We start from the raw sequence: 20,568 nt of genomic DNA on the forward strand, positions 1-20,568 counted from the left end.
CCGCCTCCCCCAGCTCCTCCTCCTCCACCACCGCCTCCACCGCCACCACCACCTCCACCTCCTCCTCCACCCTACCCTCATAGCGATGTTCTCAGGGTTGTAAGTTTAGATCTTACACCAGGTGGACGTCACACTGTAGATCTCACTCTTTCAAGACCACATCACTTACACGGATCCGGTGCTCGGGTAATAACGAGTCCTCAACCCGCAGGTTCTGGCAATCCACATATTGTACCTGACTCGGTTGATGGACGAATTCTACCTTCTCCTCCTCCACCACCTTCCTTGTCAGGGTACAATCCAAGTTATCCTGTAAGTCCTGCTGCGTATCATCCACCAAGACCAGGATACCATCATTATTCCGGTTACTATTAACTAATACAGAGAATTTCAGTACCTTTACCTAACATTTTAAAATACCCACCGAGTAACTTTTCCAATATAATTTTTGCTATAAAACTATTTCAATCGTAAATAATCAAAGAATATGCTATATCACTAAGGTATATATGTCAATATTCCGAGATAATATTAAATCTGTTTCGTTTCCGTTTTCTCTACACAGAATCATAAAAATTCAAGACCGTGAACTAGTCGAAGTGAAATTCTTTTATATATTAAATTATATATTAAATTATGAGGATCATTCAAAAAGTTTCCATTCGTGGCGTCGTTTTCAGACCATACGCAATATAGACATGAGTAATATCTAACTTTTAGTTACTGGAACATGACCAGACTATCAATGTTGTAACATATTACAAAACCATAGGCAAGCTTCACAGACAGATCAAGATCAAACGTCTTAGAAAGTTGAACAACGGTGTGCTTCTCCATGATAAAGTTCATCCTCACCTAGGAAATGTTCGGTATAAATTGCGGAACAGGAAGTGGAAAATTCTGAAGCACCCATTTTGGTCTCTTCTACGTGTGAACTTCGTGTCTTTTATCCCTTGGAGGAAGTTTGAAAAAGCTTGAAATGATCGCAGATCAATTTTCCTCGGCCGCCAAAATGCAAGAAGCTGTCACAGATTAATTCCGGTGGCAAACATAGGATTACTTTGAACGAGTTATACATTGGTTGGTAACTCAGACGCCACGTACGGGAACTTGTTAAATGCCCCTTATAGATAAGAAACGACGGAGACCAATTATTGAATGTCGAAACTTTATTTGACCTTTCTTGCACACATATAATAATGGACTCAAGTCAACGTTAGATACAGTAAAAACTTCTAGAACTTTACCATTCAAATTAAAGTACAACTCTGGAACAGAGATGCGCACAAATATAATAAAATCAGTTATGTTAGATTGTCTAGTTTTTGAGTGGTTTAAAGCACATGGTCGGATTAGTCAACCGGTCGAACGTGATTATCGTAAAAGTGTATAGTAAAAAATGACATGTATCTATTATTTTTGGAGTGAACTTTATTTTTTTAAACTATTTATGAACAAAATTGTAGAAATTCGTTCTGCGATTAGAAGTACGATGCATGATTAGAAGAAAAAGATTAGCTTCTCAGTTTCTCAGATCATACATATATTTATACTACATATGTTCTTTTATACATATAATCATGTAAAATTTGAACATAGTAATCATACTTTTCGTTAACTGGTGGTAGATTTTTTGAGGTAATTGCTACTTCACATAAAATGTTACTTAACTTTCAACATATATATTCTTCTACTTCTTGTTCATCGACAAGAAAGTATTTCTAACACTTGTAACATGTAACGGTAGCTGCCATAAATTTTTGCAACAGTATTTTTCGGACGATTAGTCAACGACGTCGACGTTGTCTCTCCTACCATCGTTCTTGTTTTTAAATTTAGATTAAGAATTCATAGTCAGGTTGTCGTATGCAAAGGTAAGAAAATAATCGGATAAAGGAGTGAACGAAGAGCTGCGATATTATTAATGCACGTGAAAATTTTTACCTCTCGGGAAACATTGTGAATTGTGATTTTGATCAGTTGTGATAAATCACAATCCGCGAAATAAATCAATCAAGTTGCCTAACGATAGTTATAAGTGTATTTATACATGGTGATAATGACACTTAAACGTTCATTTTTGTTCTAGTCATATTACATTCATGTTAAAGTAATATTAGTTATTATTATAATATCCTGGGCATTGCAAATGTCGATACCGTAAAAATTGCAACGATTATTTCATTTGCATAAAATACACTCTTTCATCTTTGAAATGTTGTTAAAATAAATATAAGCATTGATTAAGATTGGTAACGATACCAATCAAACTTATTTACAGAGTACATATATATATTAAGATGCATATACACACACACATACAAGTAGTTTACAGCTTTTTCAAATCTTCTTTACGAATCGTTTGCCGGTACCAAAGAATAAGAAATCGTGCAACCTCTGTGCCAAATCAATAAGGACGTTTATCACTATATGTACAGTTTTAATATAAACGCACCGATTATTTTGTATTAAATAAAAATACTCGTAGTATTAATGATAGGTATAAATATACAATTGTATGTATGTATGTATGATGTATGCAAGCGTATGTGTATGTATGTGTGTGTGTAAGTGTTTGCGTATATATATATATATATATATATATATATATATATATATATATGCAAGTATGTACATAATTGGATAGATGTGTGTTCGTTGCACGTTTTTCTTTTTTATATAATACAACTATAAGTTTTTAATCTCAGAAGTAAATTTCGATCAATTATTTATGTTTTTATTAATACCATTGATATTTTCTTCTTTTATATTGTATATTGCGTTTTTGCAATTTAGGGCTTCCTGTTCGCTTTTAATTAGTATTAACACATTTTATATTATTCCTTCCCTTTCAAATAAGGAACAACAGAAGTAGCCAAGAAAATAACAATTTCTTCCCTTCTTCGTGTATTTATATACTACTAGCTACAAGTACACAAAACTTTAAACAACAATGTTCACGAGTACAAATATGACACGGAATACATTTGTATCGGATTTCTTAATATGGCAAGCAAAATTAATAGAATAAACCATAAAAATAATATCACAACGAAAGTTATATTTCCTTCTTGTATCTATTATCATAATAAGAATAACTATGTAGAAAAGAAGAAAAGTTATAGTATTATTTATTATCCTCATTTGATCATCGTATTTTCATTTAAAATAATTTAAATTGACGCGCATTCTGCGCTCGCTGAACATAGCGACACCGATTGATATCACAGGAGTTGTTCCCACTTGACGAAACTATATGTTAGCTGGTATATGCTGACTGCGATCTATAGTCTTGTAGTTCAGCAGTACCATTTCATATTATCCTCTTAAAGAGAGGTTTTCTGGAAACGAGGAAATGGTTAGCTCAGTTATGCGGTCTTCTTTGCTACGTAGTCCTGCGGTAATAATAATTCTCTTTTCTCTATCTTTTAATTGTTAATTGACGTCGTTTCTTATTCATTAAAATAAGATCAGTCATTTAGCTGTTATGTAAACGACTTGATACTGTTCTGAATGTCAATTCCCTCTTATAACTTTTCAATGGTCATTTTTACAACAGCCTTCTTTAACTATAAGTACATTTTGAGAATGGTTTACTCTTCTAAAACTTCGAAATCTTCTATTAAAGAAATTTAGAAACATTAAGATAACTGTTTATTAAGATTAAAAACAAGTTTTATTATGTATTAGGTCAGACATTATGCAGTTGCAGCAACCGCACCAAGTTCTTCTGCAGCAACTCCTGAAATTAAAGTTTTAAGCAATAAAGTTACTGTTGCTGCTTATGATAACAATTCTCCAATTGCACAGGTGTCCATTGTTTTCAGGTATTTGAAATCTAAACAAATTGTTCACATATGTTGATTGTAATATTTCTTTCGTTATATGAGTATTTAATGTATAGAGCTGGATCAAGAAATGAAACTTATGATACACAAGGTACAGCACATCATTTGCGGATAGCTGCAGGATTAGGTACCTCTGTTTCAAGTGCTTTTGCCATAACAAGGAATATTCAACAGCATGGTGGAAATTTAATAACCATTCTTGATCGTGAAAGTATAGCGTACACATTGCAGATCACTAGAGACAATCTGTAAAGTTTCTTTTATGTTGCTTTGTTATTAGCGTTAAAATAAACCTTTCACTATATACCATTTCCTTTTTATCAATAGGGCAGATACTCTTCAATATCTAGAATGTGCTGCTACTAAGCAGATCTTTAAACCATGGGAAGTACAGGATCAATTGCCTCGATTAAAATATGAACTTGGTTCCTTATCTGATGCAGCTTTGGTAATTGAATTATTGCATAAAGCAGCTTATCGTAGTGGACTTGGATATTCTCTATTTTCTCCAGAACATCAAGTAGGCAAAATTAATTCGGAAGGTGTAAGTACAATTATCATAAAATAACTTTGACAAATAATGACATGTCCTTATTGCTCAAGTATATTCTATTTTTTATTTAAAGCTATTACATTTTGTCAATACTTGGTGTACTGCACCTAGATGCGCAGTTGTTGGCACTGGTGTTTCATTAGCAGAACTTAGTGCTTTGGGATCAAATTTAAGTGTTGAATCAGCAGATAATGCAAATGAACCAACCAAATATTATGCTGGAGAAGTTCGTAAAGAAACTACATCAAGTTTAACTAGTGTAGCAATAGCTGTAGAAGGTGTATCGTTAGAAAATGAGAAAGAAGCTTTAGCATGTGCAATACTGCAAAGAGCGTCCGGTAACGGACCGAGAGTTAAGTGGGGATGTAGTCCAAGTTCGTTACAGAAACAACTTTCGAGTATTGCAGGATCAGAGCCATTTGGCTTATCAACCTTTAATGCTAGCTATACTGATTCAGGACTTTTCGGTGTCGTATTATGTTCAACATCCAATGTAGTAGGATCTGTAAGTGGTACAGAATTTTATAATTATAATAAATATTATTTCAATATTAATTTTCACGTTACTATAGTTGACAAAAGAAGCTGTCAAATGGTTGAAATCTTTAAAAATATCTGAAAGTGAGGTTGCTCGTGGTAAAAATATATTAAAAACTGAAGTTTTGGATGCAGCTGATAATGCACTTTGTTTATTGGAAAGTATGCAACAACAAGCTCTGCTTAAAGGGCAAGTCTCCTCACCAGTATCAATAGCTAACGCCATTGATAAAGTTTCCACGTCTGATGTTAAAACTGTGCGTATATCAATAATATAATTTTTATTTGCAGGTTATAATACGTTTTTTATATTCTTCAACTGTACTTGTTACATTAACAACAAATATTTTCCAGGTGGCTGACAAACTTGTCAAAGGAAAATTATCTATAGCTTCCCTTGGTAATTTGAAAACTGTACCATATCTTGATGAATTAAAATAAACTTAGTAGCTTTTTGTTCGAAGACACAAATGACACCAGAAATTGATACCAGTTCTTTCCAAAATTGTGAAGATTGAGATTAAGATATATGAAAGCTACCAATCCCAATCGGCACGAGATATTTAATATCCATGTGCATTTTGTTTCAGTAACTGTGTAACTCTGTAGATATGAATAAAAATAAAAATTCTTTATTTCCAGTTTTACTTTTTATATGTTTTAACGGCGTATGTGTTATTAAATTTGTCGTTTATATATACATATTTATATATGAAAATATTTTACAATTTCATTTACATATCAATGGTGATGAAAGAAACTATCAATGTTAAAAATGTTTGCATATGTACGTGTAAATTATGAATGGAAACTTTGTATTTTAATAGAGTTTTATTTCTTCTATCGTATAAAACTTGTTACGATTTTTTTGTAATGATTTCGATGACTTGCCACTAATCGTTCTTTTTAAAATGGGCCTCATATTTTCCATATCCTTGAATACTTGCAACTGCAAAGAAATTTTGAAAATGAATTAGCGAAGGTCAATAAAGAAGACAAAATACTTATTGAACAATTATTAAAGCAATTACACTATTTTGTGTGAACTTACATGGTCGTCTAAAACATAACTGAGTTTATTAAGTAGCACCGAAACTTCTGGATCTCGTGATAACACGTAATGTTGATAATGAGACTCTAACAAAAGACTAGACCATTCATATAATTGTTTGTCAGTTGGTTGCTGTATAACATCATGACAAAAATCTTGAGTGTCCAATTTTTGTATTAAATATTGCAATAATCGAAGTATTTCATCAAAATTTAAACCGCTCCTAAGATAAGACGACAAAGAAATGTCGGAATAAGTAAGACTAAAAATTTTATCAAGAAAATCATTTCTTGAATGTGAGTTTCTGACAGTTGAGAAATCATCGGTTGTGCCATTTTGTAAAGATAAAAACGTTTCATCAGGATTTCTTAACGAAAATATTAAGAGGTCGATTAGTAACTTTTCTGGTAAATCTTTCAAATTATTCAAACACCATATAATTGCTTCAACATTTTTCGACTCGATTAACTCCGGAATCAATATTTCTTGTATCGCGGCATCACTCAATCCTTCGTGTATATAAGACGATATTTGTTTAGAAAGCTTTTTTGAAAGGTTTTGCATTGGTTGTTTAATAATAGTTGATCCGTTCTTTTCCCATTGTGCTACTGTTGATTCTTGTATTACAACAATCTCATTATTATCTGTATTCTCATCATCGTTTCTGAAATTCAAAGATGATCCAAGCAAAGTTGCTATTTTTTGAGGAGCAAGATGATAAGGAGCAATCGCTAAATGTTTATTAGCAGCAAGCAACAACTTGTCCTCGATTTTCCACAGCTTTGCATCTTTTGTATACAATTTTAATTTTTGAGCAGCTTGTATCAGTTTAAATTGTACATTATAAATCATTAACACAGCCCCCTCTTCAGAAACATCAGCCCCATAAACTGCCACAGTTGCCTCATTTAGAGATGTCATAACTACTGGATGTTTGGTATTAATGTTATTGATAATACCAATTAATGTACTTAAAGCAGCTTCGTTGTTTGTTTCCATTAAAGGGTGACTGTACAATCTACCATGCGACCCTGGAAGCAGAAAATAAATATAAAATATGCATAATTTTAAAAGGGATTAAAGATCTAAGAACAACATTTACACTTACACAGTGTTAGAAGACAAGCTTTGTTTTTAGCTTGCAATACAGCATGACCAACTAACTCTTCCGATCTTCGCTTCAACTCCAATCTTTTGACACAATTTGTTTCTTCAGAATAGGTATCATTGTTAAGTTTAACTATAACACAGTTATAAGTTCCTTCAATTTCAGTCAACATACACAAACTTATTTTGTCACCAGTACGGATCAAATAACAATCTAAAATTTTTTCATTGACGTTTAATGGCCCTTCTTTGGACCAAGATTTTCTGTTTTGTATAGCTGTTTCTAGTGAAGCACTAGCTCCGTCCTTGCGTACCAATACAGGTGGACAGTCTTCACATGTAACAATGGTATGCAAAGGAGACTGAAACTTATAGCCTTTGATGCTATTTAAATCTGTTTCTTCGGCAGTCCAAAGACGTATTTTTTTTTCATTAAATACCGCAGCATACTGACATGTTGTTTCATCATAAATAACTTGCGTCGTTAGTCGATCTTTACTGGTCCAACTACTCAATTGCTTTAAATCCTGTAGCTGTAAAACGCATTATATCACTTATAGTTAACAGAAAACATTGATTGTAATATAAACAAATGTTATTAATATAATAATTTACCTTATACCGAATTACAATATTTCTCCCTAATGTTACGATTGCACATCCGCTATCCGAATCTCTTTCAACACCTAACAAATTTTGTTGATCGATAAGCGGACATAGCGTATAATACGAAAAAAGTTTTGCCATCTCGAACTTATTAAAACAATTTTTTTTTAATCACGTGCTCGAAGGCTCAAAACGAAATGGCATACATTTCACTTGTAATTAACGTTTGGTTTTGAAGTTTCGACATCTTCATTAATTACACCGAATATATTTTTTCAATAATCTCAATTTTTAATTTTATATTAAAATATTTTCACTCGGTCCGCATTGAATGATAAAATAATGGAATTCAATTGTTATTATAGAAATAAGTTGTGAAATCCAGATAGGTTAGTTTGTTCTGCCATCTCTAGCAAGCAAAATACAACGCCCCCGTATTCTGAAACACGTACTATGTTCAGTTCTTAATTTAAAAAATAATGATTCGTATGAATTACTTATATCGTTTTTAATTCTTTCAACAAAGTATTTAAGTAGAAGATTCCTAAAACACTTTTGCAAGATATATTGGAATTTTATTAAATCCTATCATTTTTAAATAAAGTTTAATCGGCGCGATTAATTATCAACTATCATTAATATTATTTTGAAAACTGGATAAGAAAAAGGATAAATATACTACAGAGAAATCTTTTTTTTTAAATACTATCATAGGCAGAGAAATATTTGATAATTAAGAATCTTATCAGTGCTACTCGAATTAAACTCGACCAATTTAAATTCAATTTTTCTTTCAAAACGTAAATGCAAATTAAATGCTTAACATTGTAGATAGTAGATACATCTACCACTTATGTCCACTACTCAGTTGGACGAAGAAGGTCGGGAAGGGATAAAGCTATATATATTGAGGGTGACTTGAACAATACTTGAGTTCGTCCAGATCATTCAGAAGGAGTTTTAAGATAACAAAGCAATTTTTTAGCAGATTAGTATAATTTTTAAAATAAGAGTATAATTTATTCATATTTTTGTCTAGGTTGGTGTAAAAAAATTTTCATCTCAGCAAAATTTATTTTCGCTGATAAATAAAATATCTTATCCTGTAAACTTTCGCTGTGATCAAGAATGCAACCGTTGATCACTGTTCCTTTTTTATGCCTGTTTATAGGTAAGTTAATTGAAGCATATTTCATAGATGGTGTTATTCCAACGATTAATTTTATCATTTATCATAACGAGATCAACTCTTATATTGAGATCTTTTTTAAAATTTACTTAACATTCTTCTACTTCTGATTGATACGCGTACCTTGGGCAGCTGCATAACATCACGAAGTTCATCGTATCTCACTGTCGATCCGATTGGAATACCAATCGAAAAGACAGAAAAAGACGGGTGTGGAAACGTAAATGCGGCAGAACATAAAATTTTATCGTCTCCTTCACATTTTCTTTGTCACGAGATTATAATTTTGTCAGGATCGTTGAAAGCTTTGAAATCATTTGATCTTTTGCTCTACGTTCTCTTTATTCTTAGGGTTCGATTATACAGTTTCTCTAGAATCCGAGACGGAGGATGATAACTGCGAAATGATGATGAAAAGAATTGATTCTGACGACAAAGCAGCTGTTACCGATAATACACCATCTAGACTGCATTCGACGTGGATATCCCACGAGTAAATATTTCTATAATACTTTTTGCCCTTTCGGAATCAATGGGATAATACATACCATTACGATAACTTTTAAAATGGTTACGCATATTATAATACTTCGTATATTTTAATTTATCATATACGTTTTGTGCATTTTTATATCTTTAAATTCCTCATAAACACATTAACATCCATAGTCTAATTGTAATTTCTTTAACATTATTGAGATCTGTCAGAACGTAGCATCTTATTGCAAATGGGACTGCATATCTCATTTAAAAAATTAAATTAAATTTAATTATTTGGAGTTTGAGCGTTTTATCGTTCATATTATTATATTCATTATTTCACAAAAAATTCATCCAGAAAGGGATAAACTTGGCTGCATCTTGAATTTATTACGAATGTTTTCGACATCAAAATCGACATTATTGTTTCTTCAGGTGTGAAATACGAGCTGGTCCAAAATATATCATAAGGAAGTATAATTTTTTTAAGAACGACTCGTTTCTTCTATTACAATATCATTACGACGAAGAGTCATGCAGCATCGCAACGTATACTGTCGTAGCACGCGGTTCCGTTAAGATTTTATCCCCATCTATCGCAATTCCTGGTGCTACGGAAACTAGCGTACAATTGGATTCGGTTTACTTGATACCACTTAATAGACAGGTAGGTAGATGAAGTGTTCTTTCGATGTTGCAGGATGCAAGATCAAGCGACACAGAGTTTTTATACTTTTAAATTAAATTATCAGGTTGCTCATAAATTTGGACGTATCATGAACGCAAGTTGCGGCGGCACCGAAACAAAGTGGCGTCCTTATCTAGCGCAACTCATTTACGAAAGATCCATGAATTTTTCATCACCCACAGACTTAAATATGTACGATTTGAATTATAATTCTCTTCAAAGTCGTTTATTACGGCCGAAAAAACAGCATACGATGAATTGTTTGGAATCGTTCGAAATCGATTTCTCGGAATTAAATGTACTCCGAGTTGAAATAAAAAGACCTAATATCGTTACGAAGAGCGAAGCGATCGGTAAAAGTAAGATGCGTGAAAGGATCGAACTATTACTTGGTGGACTTGCTCGAAATGCCCGTTCTCAGAAAACACAACAAAAGCCGAAACGTTTGCAATCTACATCCTTGCTACGCGCCGATACGGCAAGTATGCTTTATCGATAGACAAGGAATGGCATAAAGCAGTTCTCTTGTGTTCTTAGCTTCCATTCCTTTAATTGAATTTATAAAAATATGAATTTTACACAGATATCCGCAGTTTACTTATCGATAACGCAATTTATCTAATAATTTTAATCAGAATGTTTTTAATATTGCAGGCTACTGACTGTCCGATTTGTGGAAGTGTATATCGTGCAACGGAGTACAGTCCACCTTTATTTCATCAAGCACCACCACTTCCAGCAGTGATCGGCGGTCTTTGGTTAAGTGTTAGATGTGAAAGCATCGATGGAGGATTTTGGTCTAAGAGATTCTTTCGGATTTATTCCGATAATAGCAGGTGGTTCGCGCGTTGGAATTATTATGGTGATTCTGCATGTTCCAATTCGTTGTATTCGATTAACGCGGCAGGAACTTACGTTCAACGTGCTGTTCGACAAAGACGAGATGTTAAAAACTCAAACGTAAAGACACTCAATACGGAAGATTTGGAAAGAATTCAGAAAGATCTAAAGTTGAACGTTTATCGTCATTTATTTCAAGATACAGAAGAATTGAACATATTGGAATCGAAACGAAGGCAAAAGATGAAGATTCAGAAACAGGAATCCACCGTTGATGCTTTTCAGATCCAGAAAGATAACACCTTACCTTCTGGAACGACTGAATTAGAATTACGAATTCTCGAAAGTTTATTAATACCTCTTAGCAATATGGTATCGACCAGTTGCGAAGGAACTACGAAAGAACTTAAACGTATAAGAAACGAAGCGGGTATATGGTCAAAAAATTGCATGTTCCGAACGGGTTTCGAAGCTCCTGCAACTTTGAAATTTAAAGCAAGAATTGGTCTCGATTGGAGAGGGGATTACACTCTGCTTTTAGCATCATGGAAGGATGATCTTTGGGAAGCTCCTCTTCGTCAGTGTTCCGAACTACCTTCGCGAAACCATTTTCGAGAATCCAGGCCTTTGCCTCTTTTTCGAAGAGGAAATAGGTACAACCGATTCAGTCGATACACGAGGAACTGGTTCCTTTCTTCATTTGCTATGTGTCTTTCAACAAGTTCCTTGCTCATACATTCCACAGTTTTACTTCTTTTATATCGATTACATTTCGTTTACTGATGATAAAATTCAAATTATTTTCTTCCAAAGATCTTTAATCATAAGAATAGAAAACAGAACAGGGTATATTTTGTAATTAAGAAAAAGATCGTGTATAAGTAATATGTAGACGAATGATGAAACGAGTAATGGCAATATATCGTATACCTTTATGCTTTAAATTTTGAAAGAATTTTGAAACATTTGATATTGATAGTCGATAGTCTCGATCGATGATAGACTCTTCAAACTATAATGTTTTACAACTACGTAAATACACATGTATCAATATATGGTAAAGAAAAGAAAAGAAAAAAGCGCAGATGCGAAGTAACTGTTATAGTTATAAGAAAATAATTCGCGCCACATTGTCCTTTTAAATATATTTTATTTAATTATTAAAAAGAAAAATTATTTTTCTGCTTTCTTCAATTTTGCAAACGCATGTGTTTTCATCACCTTTATGACAATCTTCTGTTCTTCAATGAGGAAAGCACGAACGATTCTACAAACAAAGGTCCAGAAGAATAACGAATAGTTCAGATAGTTATCTCGCGTAAATAAAGGAAATCGAATTATACCTTTCTTTGACGCATTTGTGACAAAGAACACCACCATATACACGTTTGACAGTCTTTTTTCGTCTGCACATTCGTGACCTTTCCATAGGTCTGGCTGGTTGAATACCCCTCAATTTGTCTTTGCATTGTCCGCATCTTGGTATCTTCTTGGGTTTCTTAAGATATTGATATACTAATTTTCCTCCAGGAGTACGCACACTGTAAATTTATAATACTGTCACTATTTCTCAGACACAATTTGACAGTGAAACACTATCTACTTGTTGCGTAGTGAAATATTTTGTTTTTAATGAACCGATTAAAGTAGCGTATAATTAAAGGAAAATGTTATTTTATATTCGATGAAAACACTATTATGCGACTTTAAATAGGGCACATGTGAATTTCACGTGTAAAAGCAAACCAAAACATAACCTCAAATGATCAAATGTTTATATTCTTCTAGTTCTATAGGAAGTTCTATAGGAAATTTTTAACAACGTAAATATAATACAATAACGTGTCTAATGCAATAATACACTAGTTATATTTTAAAGAAACCAGATACTTACACGCGTCTCCTGTTACTCTTTGTATTGTACGACAATCGACGTCGGTACGTTAGTCGCTGTACCATTTTGCTTCTGAAATATATATTCGTTTCTTAGCAGGAAGGTTCGTTCATATAATAATAAATTATATCGTTAAAGAGCATCGATTTCAGAGCAATTGCAAAAACAACTTCGTTTTCAAGGATTAATCTAGATATTACGGGTATTAAAGTAAAATATAAAATTCGAACGAACCTTTAGTAGATCCAAGCGGAAAAGGAAACGACAATATCGGGCAACTTTATTGTACGCAAGCGTAACCTCGAAACAGCACTGCCCTCTAGCGCTAAATAAGTAGAAATATTTCGCCATAAACGAAAAGCATACCAGAGAAATATTAGATCAAGGGATTCTTTTTTAATGTATTCAAATCTAGTATGCACGGTGCAAAGGGCGAAACACATTGAGAATGTTTTTACACAAAGCAGATTTTAACAGACCTTCGTGTAAAATTAAAATCAGAACGAAATAATTAAACAGATATACGAGTACCAAATTTAGGTAATAATATTTAACACCAAGGCATTAGACTAGATAAATCTTAAGTTAGAGAGTAGAGTCATAAGGAGGGACAGAAATTTACACAGAAATTACTCTCTTTAAACGTTCCCGTTCGACTGCTAAAGTTAAGCAATGTTGAACATTTGGTTGGCTTCTTTTTATTTATTTTATTATATATTACATATTACACATTTTTATTATATATCATGCATTTTGAAATAAATATTAAGTACCAGTTACAAGATTAAAATTATCATTGTAATTTAGAACGAAAAAGGTGGAACCAACCGCTACTGTTGTCTTTGTCGCGCGCGCACTATCGTGCTCCTTGTCTAACACAACTCTTCCGCTCCACCGCACAACTATTTGAGAATATTCCACGTCTACACTTCCGGCGTCTACGCTTTATTCCACTTCCAGGACTGCACCAATTTTTTCCAAAAAAAGAATAATTATCCAAAATTCGATGAAATAGAAGCAGACGTCTGTCTGTCCTTGTCCCACAGTAACGCGGTCCTTGCTTACGACTAGGATCGTCATCTATCGGATCCGGTTGGAACTGCGAGAAAGTAACAAGAGCATACAATGTGCGAGGAGGTATCTTACCTTCTGTTAGACAAGGAGCGCACCACTGCGCGATAAGTACAGACGTACGTCTCCAAATCTGCCAAACGATCCTTAATTATTCGACGACTTCAAAAGTACACGAATATTTCTCGGATAGATAGTAATTGGCGAACATTAGCCGGATTAGAGGGAGATGTCTGTCCATGTCGCGCAATATCGCACTCCTTGTCTACGGACAAACCACGTGCTGCCATCTGTGTGACGAAGCCGGAACACGAAGTTGGAGTGTGCCGGGATAGATGGCAATCCTAGTTTGTTCGCGGACAAGACTTGTCTTTCACACGGCATAAGTCTGTCCTTGTCGCACAGTAGTGCGCTCCTTGTCTAACAAGAGGCGAGATACCTCTTCGCACGTTCTATGTTCCTGTTACTTTTTCGTGATTCGAACCGAGTTCGATAGATGGCAGCATATCAAGTAAGTGGTCGTAGACGAGGAACGCGATATTGCGCGACAAGGACAGCTACATGTTCCCTTCTTACACCAAAGTTCCATCGAACTGGACGATTAATCGCTCCTTTTTTACAGTAATTTCGTACAGCTTTAGAATCGACCGACGAAGAGTGGAATTCTGTGCATTTTTGTACCTTTGAGCTTCTTACGGTTGCGTAAAAGATTCCATAGCCTTAATTTTTAACGATCGCCGAGTTAAGGAAAGGAAATCGGACAACGTAAACGAATGGAACTCGTTCGGTTCCAGTGGGTTGGGTAAGAATGACTGGTGGTTGTTTTACATCGTATAAGGTATATTATTTATTATATCTTATTTACATTCAACATCGTCTTGACAACACCATAGGAAAAATGTTTTTAGACACGTTCCAAAATTTGTCGACATTAACTCTCTTATTGCATCTGTCGCGCTTTGTCGCTTCTTTCGTTTTATACAATGAATCGAGGACACACGATGGTGATTCGCTGAACCAATTTATCGTAAAAACTCAGTTCGATGAGTATACATAAATTATGATGCGTGTACATGATAGTAGATGAGCTATTTATAATATATACGGGACGGTACCTGTGTGCTTTGTCTTCTCGCGAATTTAATATATGTTTTCTTCTTTCTTTATTTTATCTTTTTTTTTTTTTGTTTGCTTTTCGTTTCCGAAGCAGGTACTTTGACAAAGTTCGCTGTTAAACAGACTGTTAAAAAGGCAAAAGAAAAAAGAAAAAAAAGTTGGGAAACGAATCGAAAAGAGAATCGAACAATGTGCACGTAGATCGCTTAAAAAACGCTTAACTAATCGATAACATAACTGCTTAGAGACTCGACGATCGTATCCATGATGCTGTATCTCGCTTTTTTTTTTCTTTTATCCTTTCGTCTCTTTTTATACGGCGGTCAGAGTTTTTCGAAAACAGCGAAGTAAGGAAATAATGATCTTTTTTTCTTCTCTTATCTTTCTTCCGTCCCCTTTCGTACGATTCTAGTAAGGTAAATAGATAACCTACCACGGTTAGAACGTCCTTTCTTTTTTTTTTTTTTTTTAATTTAGTCTGATCTCTAAACAATAAATAAGGCTTTCTTTGTTTTTAATAAATAGTAGTACAGAAGCGTTAATCGAGTAAAAGTATTTAAGTAAAGGAGCGTCCGAGGAGGATGTGTTCAACGATTTCTCATTCGTTTGCTCGTCGCTGCGTTTCCTCGTTAGAAAGAGTAACGATTACTTAAAAGAAAAAGAAAAAAAAAAAAAAAAAGAAAAAGTATCGATACAATCGTAACTAAAAATAAAGGAAAGAAGGCGAATATAAAGGAAAACGATAGGAGAGGAAACGCAATTGAAGCGTCGTTCGCGTGAATCGAAGTAAATTTTGATTCGGATTACGCAATTATTTTTCCTATCGCTTTTCCTTCTCTCGACGTTTTCGCACCTTGAATTCTCGTCTCTTACAAAATAAGAAGCGCCCTGCGTATTAGAATCGGAGAGTGGAAAATACAGGGAATCAAAGTACGCAAATGACGTGGTTCTCGGAGAAGTAGAAGTAGAAGTAGAAATAGAAGAAGAAGAAGAAGAAGAAGAAGAAGAAGAAGAAGAGGAGGAGGAAATGCGATCGAAAAGACTCGAGAAACAGAGACAGGCTGTAGGCAGGTTCGAACGCGAAAGACTCAAGTGAAATGGAAAAGGTCTCTAATAAGATATCTTTTACGCTCTAACTAATTATCTTCTGCTCGTTTCGTGCCTACGATCGTGTAATATCGACAGAGATCTATGAAATCTAAATATTAATTCACTGAAACTATCGACATTCTCAAAACTTCAGGTCGCACTCGCAGGTTCGTCGCTAGACACAAATAGTTACAGCTGAAAGTTTTTAAAATCTTCTTTCTCTCTTTTTTTTCTCCTCTGGCGGAGTCCCGGCCGAAATTTCCCTCTCGTTCGATCCGTTTTTCGTATTTCTAAAAATTCGTCCGAACGCCACGCTGCGACGTCGTATCGTCGTTTCTCGTATCGTTTCTCCTCCGTCTCTGTGGCGATATCGCGCGATTCGGTTGGGACTCCACCCGACTTTGTCCTTAAAGTCTCACGCTTTACCTTTTGCTTCTCGTTTAACTTTTAATACGAACATTTAGGAAGATAGCGCTATCGATAATTAATATTTTCTGAAATTTGTTAACATTCTCTATATAAAAATCTGCATTTGCGTGTATTCGCTTATTGCTTCTTAATCGTCGCCATTCTCAGTAGCTTCTCGTTCTCTTTCTCTCCTAAATGGAGGGTGCGCGTTCGCCACGCGACCTTTCGCCCTTCAACGCGAAACGACGCGGACCGAACCGGACCCTCCAGCATCTCCCTTCGCATTTTTCCAGTGCAAACGGAACCACCTCGCGTAACGATCTCCTAACGGAGAGGCGCGACGCGCACCGATGGATCCAGCCGAACCAACGAATCCAGTTATTCCGCGTTCTTTCGCGCGCCAGCAATTTCGTCCATCGTGGCGTCCATCGGCTCCCTTTTCCCAACTATATATCTCTAGCGTAATTCGTTAAATTAAGAATACAAATTTCCCGTGGCTCGGCCGACTTGGTCGCGCGAGCGTTCGCCGGTTTCAACGGGCGTCTGCCAGGCAAGCAGTCTTTACGATCAGCGAACGTGCATCCAACAAGATACAGACCACCATCCATCGTCGCTATTATTCATCGGATGTTGTCGCTACGCGCGCACGCTGCGGCACGGACGTTGCGTCTGCGATGCGAAACAATTCGAAACCGCTCGTACAAAGGTAAATCCGCGTGTCCGTTTTCGCGTCGGCGTCGTCGCGAAAACTTTTCCGCATCGACCTCGCGCCGAACATCTTTCGCTCGTCGTTGCTTCGAAAAATTTACCCGCCACGCTCCTTCTCGCGCTTTCATCGTCCTTCTTTAAATCTTTCTTTTAAACTGCTTGATATGTTCACGGTGTCGAGGGACGCGTCTCGCGGTTTCTTTCCTTTCGGCTACTCGTTGCACGCTTTCACGATCGTTCCCAACGAATCTGTCCCGCATTACGCACCGTATAATCTATTTCTCTTTTAATAATATATTTAATAATATAGGGACCATTTTTCCTCGCAATCGACGATTACGCGATTAATCGACGAGCGTGCGCCATTTCTTTCCCCTTTCGCGCAAAACATTTTCCCTCGTTCACGCACTCTCTCTCTCTCCCTCTCTCTCTCTCTCTCCCCTCTCTCTCTCACACACACACACACACACACACACTTTCACTCTCTCTCTCTGGCTCTCGCTGTTTTCGCGTTATTGGCACATGTTCCTGCTTCGTTACTCGTTCCCTCTTCCCTTTGATCGACAGGTACCTATACAAATCGCGTATAAACGATATACTTATGATATAGGTAACGCGAAGGCAAGAATCCTCCTTTCTTCGAGCTTCGTCGTCGCGTTATTTAACATCTAGAGCAATTTCCGGCAATTTCGCTTTCAGTCTATAGCGCGATTACCCGTCGCTCGTTCGATCGTTTCGCAAAAGCGGAGCGGAATGGCAACGCTTTTCGTATTCGTATATCTACATGCGTCGCGCGAGCCGCGCGTAACACGCGCCCTGCGTTTGTACATCGATCGAGCTTCGTCGATAATAGCTAGAAAATATTCGCTGCACGGGGGGAGACGTAAAACGCGGCGCCAGACTCGCAGCGAGGACGCGTTACCCTGCTCGATTTCTCTCCCTCCTGTAAATGGCTATCTTAAAACGTATCGTTAGACCTGTGGAATCTTCGTTTCGGTTTCGTACGACCGATCGTTGCTCGAAAACTTTCGCACGGAGGAACGAAACGAGGGGCAAGCCGCGGGGCTCGTTGATACTTTATTAGGCCGTCTATCGGTTCGCGCGATTGGTCCGTACCGTAGAGACATTCGACGGCGCGCATCGTGCGAATCGTTGCAGGACCTGTTCACCGTTCGCTTCGCGCCGCGTACGTTAGGAACTCACTGTGAAACGAGACAGCGACTTTTCGTTGACAGCAAAGAGCGTTTTTGGACCGAGAAACCGGAGAAAGTCTGTGGCAAGACGGATCTTGCGCGTACGCGTGAGCAACGATTCGGCGCGCTGGGCAGTCTCGACGGTGAGCAGGTTGGAAAAGTTCGGCTTCCGGGTAGGATCGACGTGGTCGGCTCGTCGCGCGACGTTCTCTAAATTTCATACGGCAGTGATCGTGCAGTGGCAGTTCGGTTGTCTTCGACGCGACGCCACGATCCACGGAGTTGGACAGCGCGCGAGAAAAATTTTCTAACGACAGAAAGACGAAAGTCGATGGCGGACTCGTTCGCGGAGTCGCGATATACGTTCGTCGCGCGTTTATCCCGTCGCGATAGTCTGGTAAAAAATGTGTCGTACGTGGTTCGTCCGTCGAAGAAGATTCGCGCTAGTTTCGTTAGGCTAGGTTCGACGAGTCGCCGTCGCAGCGGCGTCCAACTTCGTCGTCTTCCATCCGACGTGGGAGGCGGCAACTCGAACGGATCTCCGGTGCTTTTTCACCGTTGGAATGTCTGCGATACGCGGTTCCTCGCCGATTCTGCCAAACTGGCGGCGGAGCTCGGCTCTTCCGGCGTCTTTTCGCGCTTCTCCCGTCGCTCGTGGCCTCGCGTTCGCGAACCAACGTTCCTTCTCTTCGAAGGAAAACGTCTATCGCCCTGACTAGGATGACGATGCTCCGGACCGTCGTGCCTTCGTACGATTCCGTTCAGAGGGTGATCGACGCGAAAGCTTCTCGAACGAACGATGCGTTTCGTCGATGGAACGTGCGATCGAATCCTGCGTCGGTCGCAACGTCAACGCGATTAAACGAGAAAACCTTGCGAAGTGGCCGACATCTGTGCTCTGAGCGCTGTCACGCTGTTCATTATCTTCTTCTGGTGTCCGACCAACGTCACCCCGAGCGCCGTCAGCTCTTGCACGGTAACGCGCGCGGCCGCCTCCAAGGTAGTCACTCCGGATCTTTCGAAACTCTCCGCGTACCGTGACATCTTGATGGAAGCCAGCCACTCGCTGACCGAGGTCAGCTGCGTCAAGTCCACCGCGTCCGGCGCCAGTGGATTGGTGCCCCTGTCGAAAATTTCCTGTTACACTCGAATCCTTCGTTTTTCCGGGATATTGATAAAGGAATCCAGGGGAACACTATGAGCAACCAAAGACCTGAAATTCGTTCGAGCTTCTACAGGTCGTTGATCGGATTCTAAGGACAGAGCGGAAAAACGCAAGCGCTTCGGTCTCCGATCGAGTCTCGGGAAAATTAGAAGACAAAGAAACAAACCGATTTCCAGTGGATCGGCGTTCTCGTTCTGAAACGATCAGTTTCGATCGGAGAAGATCAGATCGGTTTTAAGCGACCGAATCGGAGAAACGCTTTCGTCTTTTCACCTTCGAACTGTAAAGAGTAATTTCAAGTCCATTTCGGATTCTATTATCGAAATATTTCTAATAAGGAAGGATGGTGGTGGTGGTGGTGGTGGTGGTGGTCGGCCGTTTCGATGATCGCCAATTACATGGGTCGTCGAAACAGCTACGCTCGTACTCAGCCCTAGATCTGTTCACACAAACGGGATCTATGTTATATCGAGTATATGTACACTAATATCCATCGGTTAGCAACAAGATACATGGACATTTTGATTCTCGTGCTCGCAGAAAGTCGTTCTCGCCGATGACGGAAAAATCGACTTTCTCGTAGAAGATCCACGTTCGCGATACGCGGTTTATCGGACGTACGTAAGAGACATTCTGCGAGCAGAGTTGAGAAAAGAATCGGCAGTCGATAGGTGGTTGGTTAGGGTGAAAGAGCGTGATTCGGAATCGAGTTTCGGGGGTTCGCTACTCGTTTCTAGGAGAAGTTGTTCCATTGGTGTCATTTACCACGATAGATCTTTTACGGGCGGATTTACGGGTAGATACGGTATAAAACGGATGTTAAAAGGGCCGGTAAAATATCTTTATGTACACTTTGACCGAGGCTCGATAAGTTTTCACGACCTTGCCCGAGAGCTTCGCTCGATTCGCGCGTCGACCGGCCTACGATGCACGCGACCAGCCCTCCAACCAAGCTCTTGCTTGCACGCCGGAAAAAGTCGATCGAATATCGCGGTTACACAGGCGAGATCGTGAAAATTCGAACC

General features: G+C 37.6%; 6 protein-coding genes and 1 long non-coding RNA gene across 8 annotated transcripts in view; 3 read left to right on the top strand and 4 right to left on the bottom strand.

Annotated features, from left to right (window-relative positions):
* The window catches only part of LOC100747707, a 9,918-nt gene extending 6,869 nt beyond the window's left edge, over positions 1–3,049 (top strand). The window contains exon 9 of the mRNA XM_012393754.3: positions 1–3,049. This exon is cut by the window's left edge and continues 4 nt beyond it. Coding sequence (XP_012249177.1) covers positions 1–375 — 375 coding nt within the window. The 3' untranslated portion in view covers positions 376–3,049.
* A 172-nt stretch (positions 3,050–3,221) lies between these two features.
* LOC100747829 (cytochrome b-c1 complex subunit 2, mitochondrial) lies at positions 3,222–5,579 on the top strand. The gene is made up of 7 exons (XM_003494862.4): positions 3,222–3,400; positions 3,691–3,827; positions 3,905–4,096; positions 4,176–4,392; positions 4,475–4,906; positions 4,974–5,195; positions 5,293–5,579. Exons 1-7 carry the CDS (start codon positions 3,356–3,358, stop codon positions 5,377–5,379), a joined length of 1,332 nt encoding a protein of 443 aa, XP_003494910.1. The 5' UTR covers positions 3,222–3,355; the 3' UTR covers positions 5,380–5,579.
* LOC100747949 (nucleolar protein 11) lies at positions 5,551–8,136 on the bottom strand. The gene is made up of 4 exons (XM_003494863.4): positions 7,712–8,136; positions 7,098–7,629; positions 5,990–7,020; positions 5,551–5,887 (listed from the first exon to the last, which is right to left on the bottom strand). The coding sequence occupies exons 1-4, from the start codon at positions 7,841–7,843 to the stop codon at positions 5,759–5,761; spliced, it is 1,824 nt and encodes a 607-aa protein (XP_003494911.1). The 5' UTR covers positions 7,844–8,136; the 3' UTR covers positions 5,551–5,758.
* Positions 8,137–8,449: 313 nt separating this feature from the next.
* LOC100744989 (protein APCDD1-like) lies at positions 8,450–12,057 on the top strand. The gene is made up of 5 exons (XM_012393755.3): positions 8,450–8,873; positions 9,243–9,384; positions 9,807–10,038; positions 10,124–10,537; positions 10,714–12,057. The coding sequence occupies exons 1-5, from the start codon at positions 8,831–8,833 to the stop codon at positions 11,680–11,682; spliced, it is 1,800 nt and encodes a 599-aa protein (XP_012249178.1). The 5' UTR covers positions 8,450–8,830; the 3' UTR covers positions 11,683–12,057.
* LOC100748070 (60S ribosomal protein L34) lies at positions 12,033–13,126 on the bottom strand. The gene is made up of 4 exons (XM_012393753.3): positions 13,028–13,126; positions 12,794–12,865; positions 12,243–12,440; positions 12,033–12,166 (listed from the first exon to the last, which is right to left on the bottom strand). The coding sequence occupies exons 2-4, from the start codon at positions 12,856–12,858 to the stop codon at positions 12,073–12,075; spliced, it is 357 nt and encodes a 118-aa protein (XP_012249176.1). The 5' UTR covers positions 12,859–12,865; positions 13,028–13,126; the 3' UTR covers positions 12,033–12,072.
* A 1,911-nt stretch (positions 13,127–15,037) lies between these two features.
* On the bottom strand, positions 15,038–18,453 carry LOC105682032. Its single transcript, XR_004462907.1, has 2 exons — positions 17,648–18,453; positions 15,038–17,607 (listed from the first exon to the last, which is right to left on the bottom strand). It is a non-coding gene; the product is annotated as an uncharacterized LOC105682032 (long non-coding RNA).
* A 63-nt stretch (positions 18,454–18,516) lies between these two features.
* LOC100745112 (ephrin type-B receptor 1-B) overlaps positions 18,517–20,568 on the bottom strand; it is a 97,758-nt gene continuing 95,706 nt past the window's right edge. For both annotated transcript variants that reach the window (XM_033324621.1, XM_024372245.2), the window contains exon 18: positions 18,517–19,501. In XM_033324621.1, the coding sequence (XP_033180512.1) occupies positions 19,237–19,501 (265 nt within the window). In that variant the 3' untranslated portion in view covers positions 18,517–19,236. The remainder of the gene's footprint in view (positions 19,502–20,568) is intronic.

This window comes from Bombus impatiens, unplaced genomic scaffold (assembly GCF_000188095.3).
Source record: "Bombus impatiens unplaced genomic scaffold, BIMP_2.2 scf_4016, whole genome shotgun sequence".
NCBI classification, from domain to species: Eukaryota; Metazoa; Arthropoda; class Insecta; order Hymenoptera; family Apidae; genus Bombus; species Bombus impatiens.

Excerpts from the sequence above, each read along its gene's own strand:
- LOC100747829 (XM_003494862.4), top strand. The coding sequence starts at position 3,356 with ATGGTTAGCTCAGTTATGCGGTCTTCTTTGCTACGTAGTCCTGCG. Across the intron at positions 4,097-4,175 it reads CAGATCACTAGAGACAATCT|GGCAGATACTCTTCAATATC; the intron begins GTAAAGTTTCTT and ends TTTTATCAATAG. Across the intron at positions 4,393-4,474 it reads GCAAAATTAATTCGGAAGGT|CTATTACATTTTGTCAATAC; the intron begins GTAAGTACAATT and ends TTTTATTTAAAG.
- LOC100747949 (XM_003494863.4), bottom strand. The coding sequence starts at position 7,843 with ATGGCAAAACTTTTTTCGTATTATACGCTATGTCCGCTTATCGATCAA. Across the intron at positions 7,021-7,097 it reads AGCTTGTCTTCTAACACTGT|GGTCGCATGGTAGATTGTAC; the intron begins GTAAGTGTAAAT and ends TTCTGCTTCCAG. Across the intron at positions 5,888-5,989 it reads GTTATGTTTTAGACGACCAT|TTGCAAGTATTCAAGGATAT; the intron begins GTAAGTTCACAC and ends ATTTCTTTGCAG.
- LOC100744989 (XM_012393755.3), top strand. The coding sequence starts at position 8,831 with ATGCAACCGTTGATCACTGTTCCTTTTTTATGCCTGTTTATAG. Across the intron at positions 8,874-9,242 it reads TTTTTTATGCCTGTTTATAG|GGTTCGATTATACAGTTTCT; the intron begins GTAAGTTAATTG and ends CTTTATTCTTAG. Across the intron at positions 10,538-10,713 it reads CCTTGCTACGCGCCGATACG|GCTACTGACTGTCCGATTTG; the intron begins GCAAGTATGCTT and ends TTAATATTGCAG.
- LOC100748070 (XM_012393753.3), bottom strand. The coding sequence starts at position 12,858 with ATGGTACAGCGACTAACGTACCGACGTCGATTGTCGTACAATACAAAG. Across the intron at positions 12,441-12,793 it reads AAGAGTAACAGGAGACGCGT|TGTGCGTACTCCTGGAGGAA; the intron begins GTAAGTATCTGG and ends ATAAATTTACAG. Across the intron at positions 12,167-12,242 it reads CACAAATGCGTCAAAGAAAG|AATCGTTCGTGCTTTCCTCA; the intron begins GTATAATTCGAT and ends CTTTGTTTGTAG.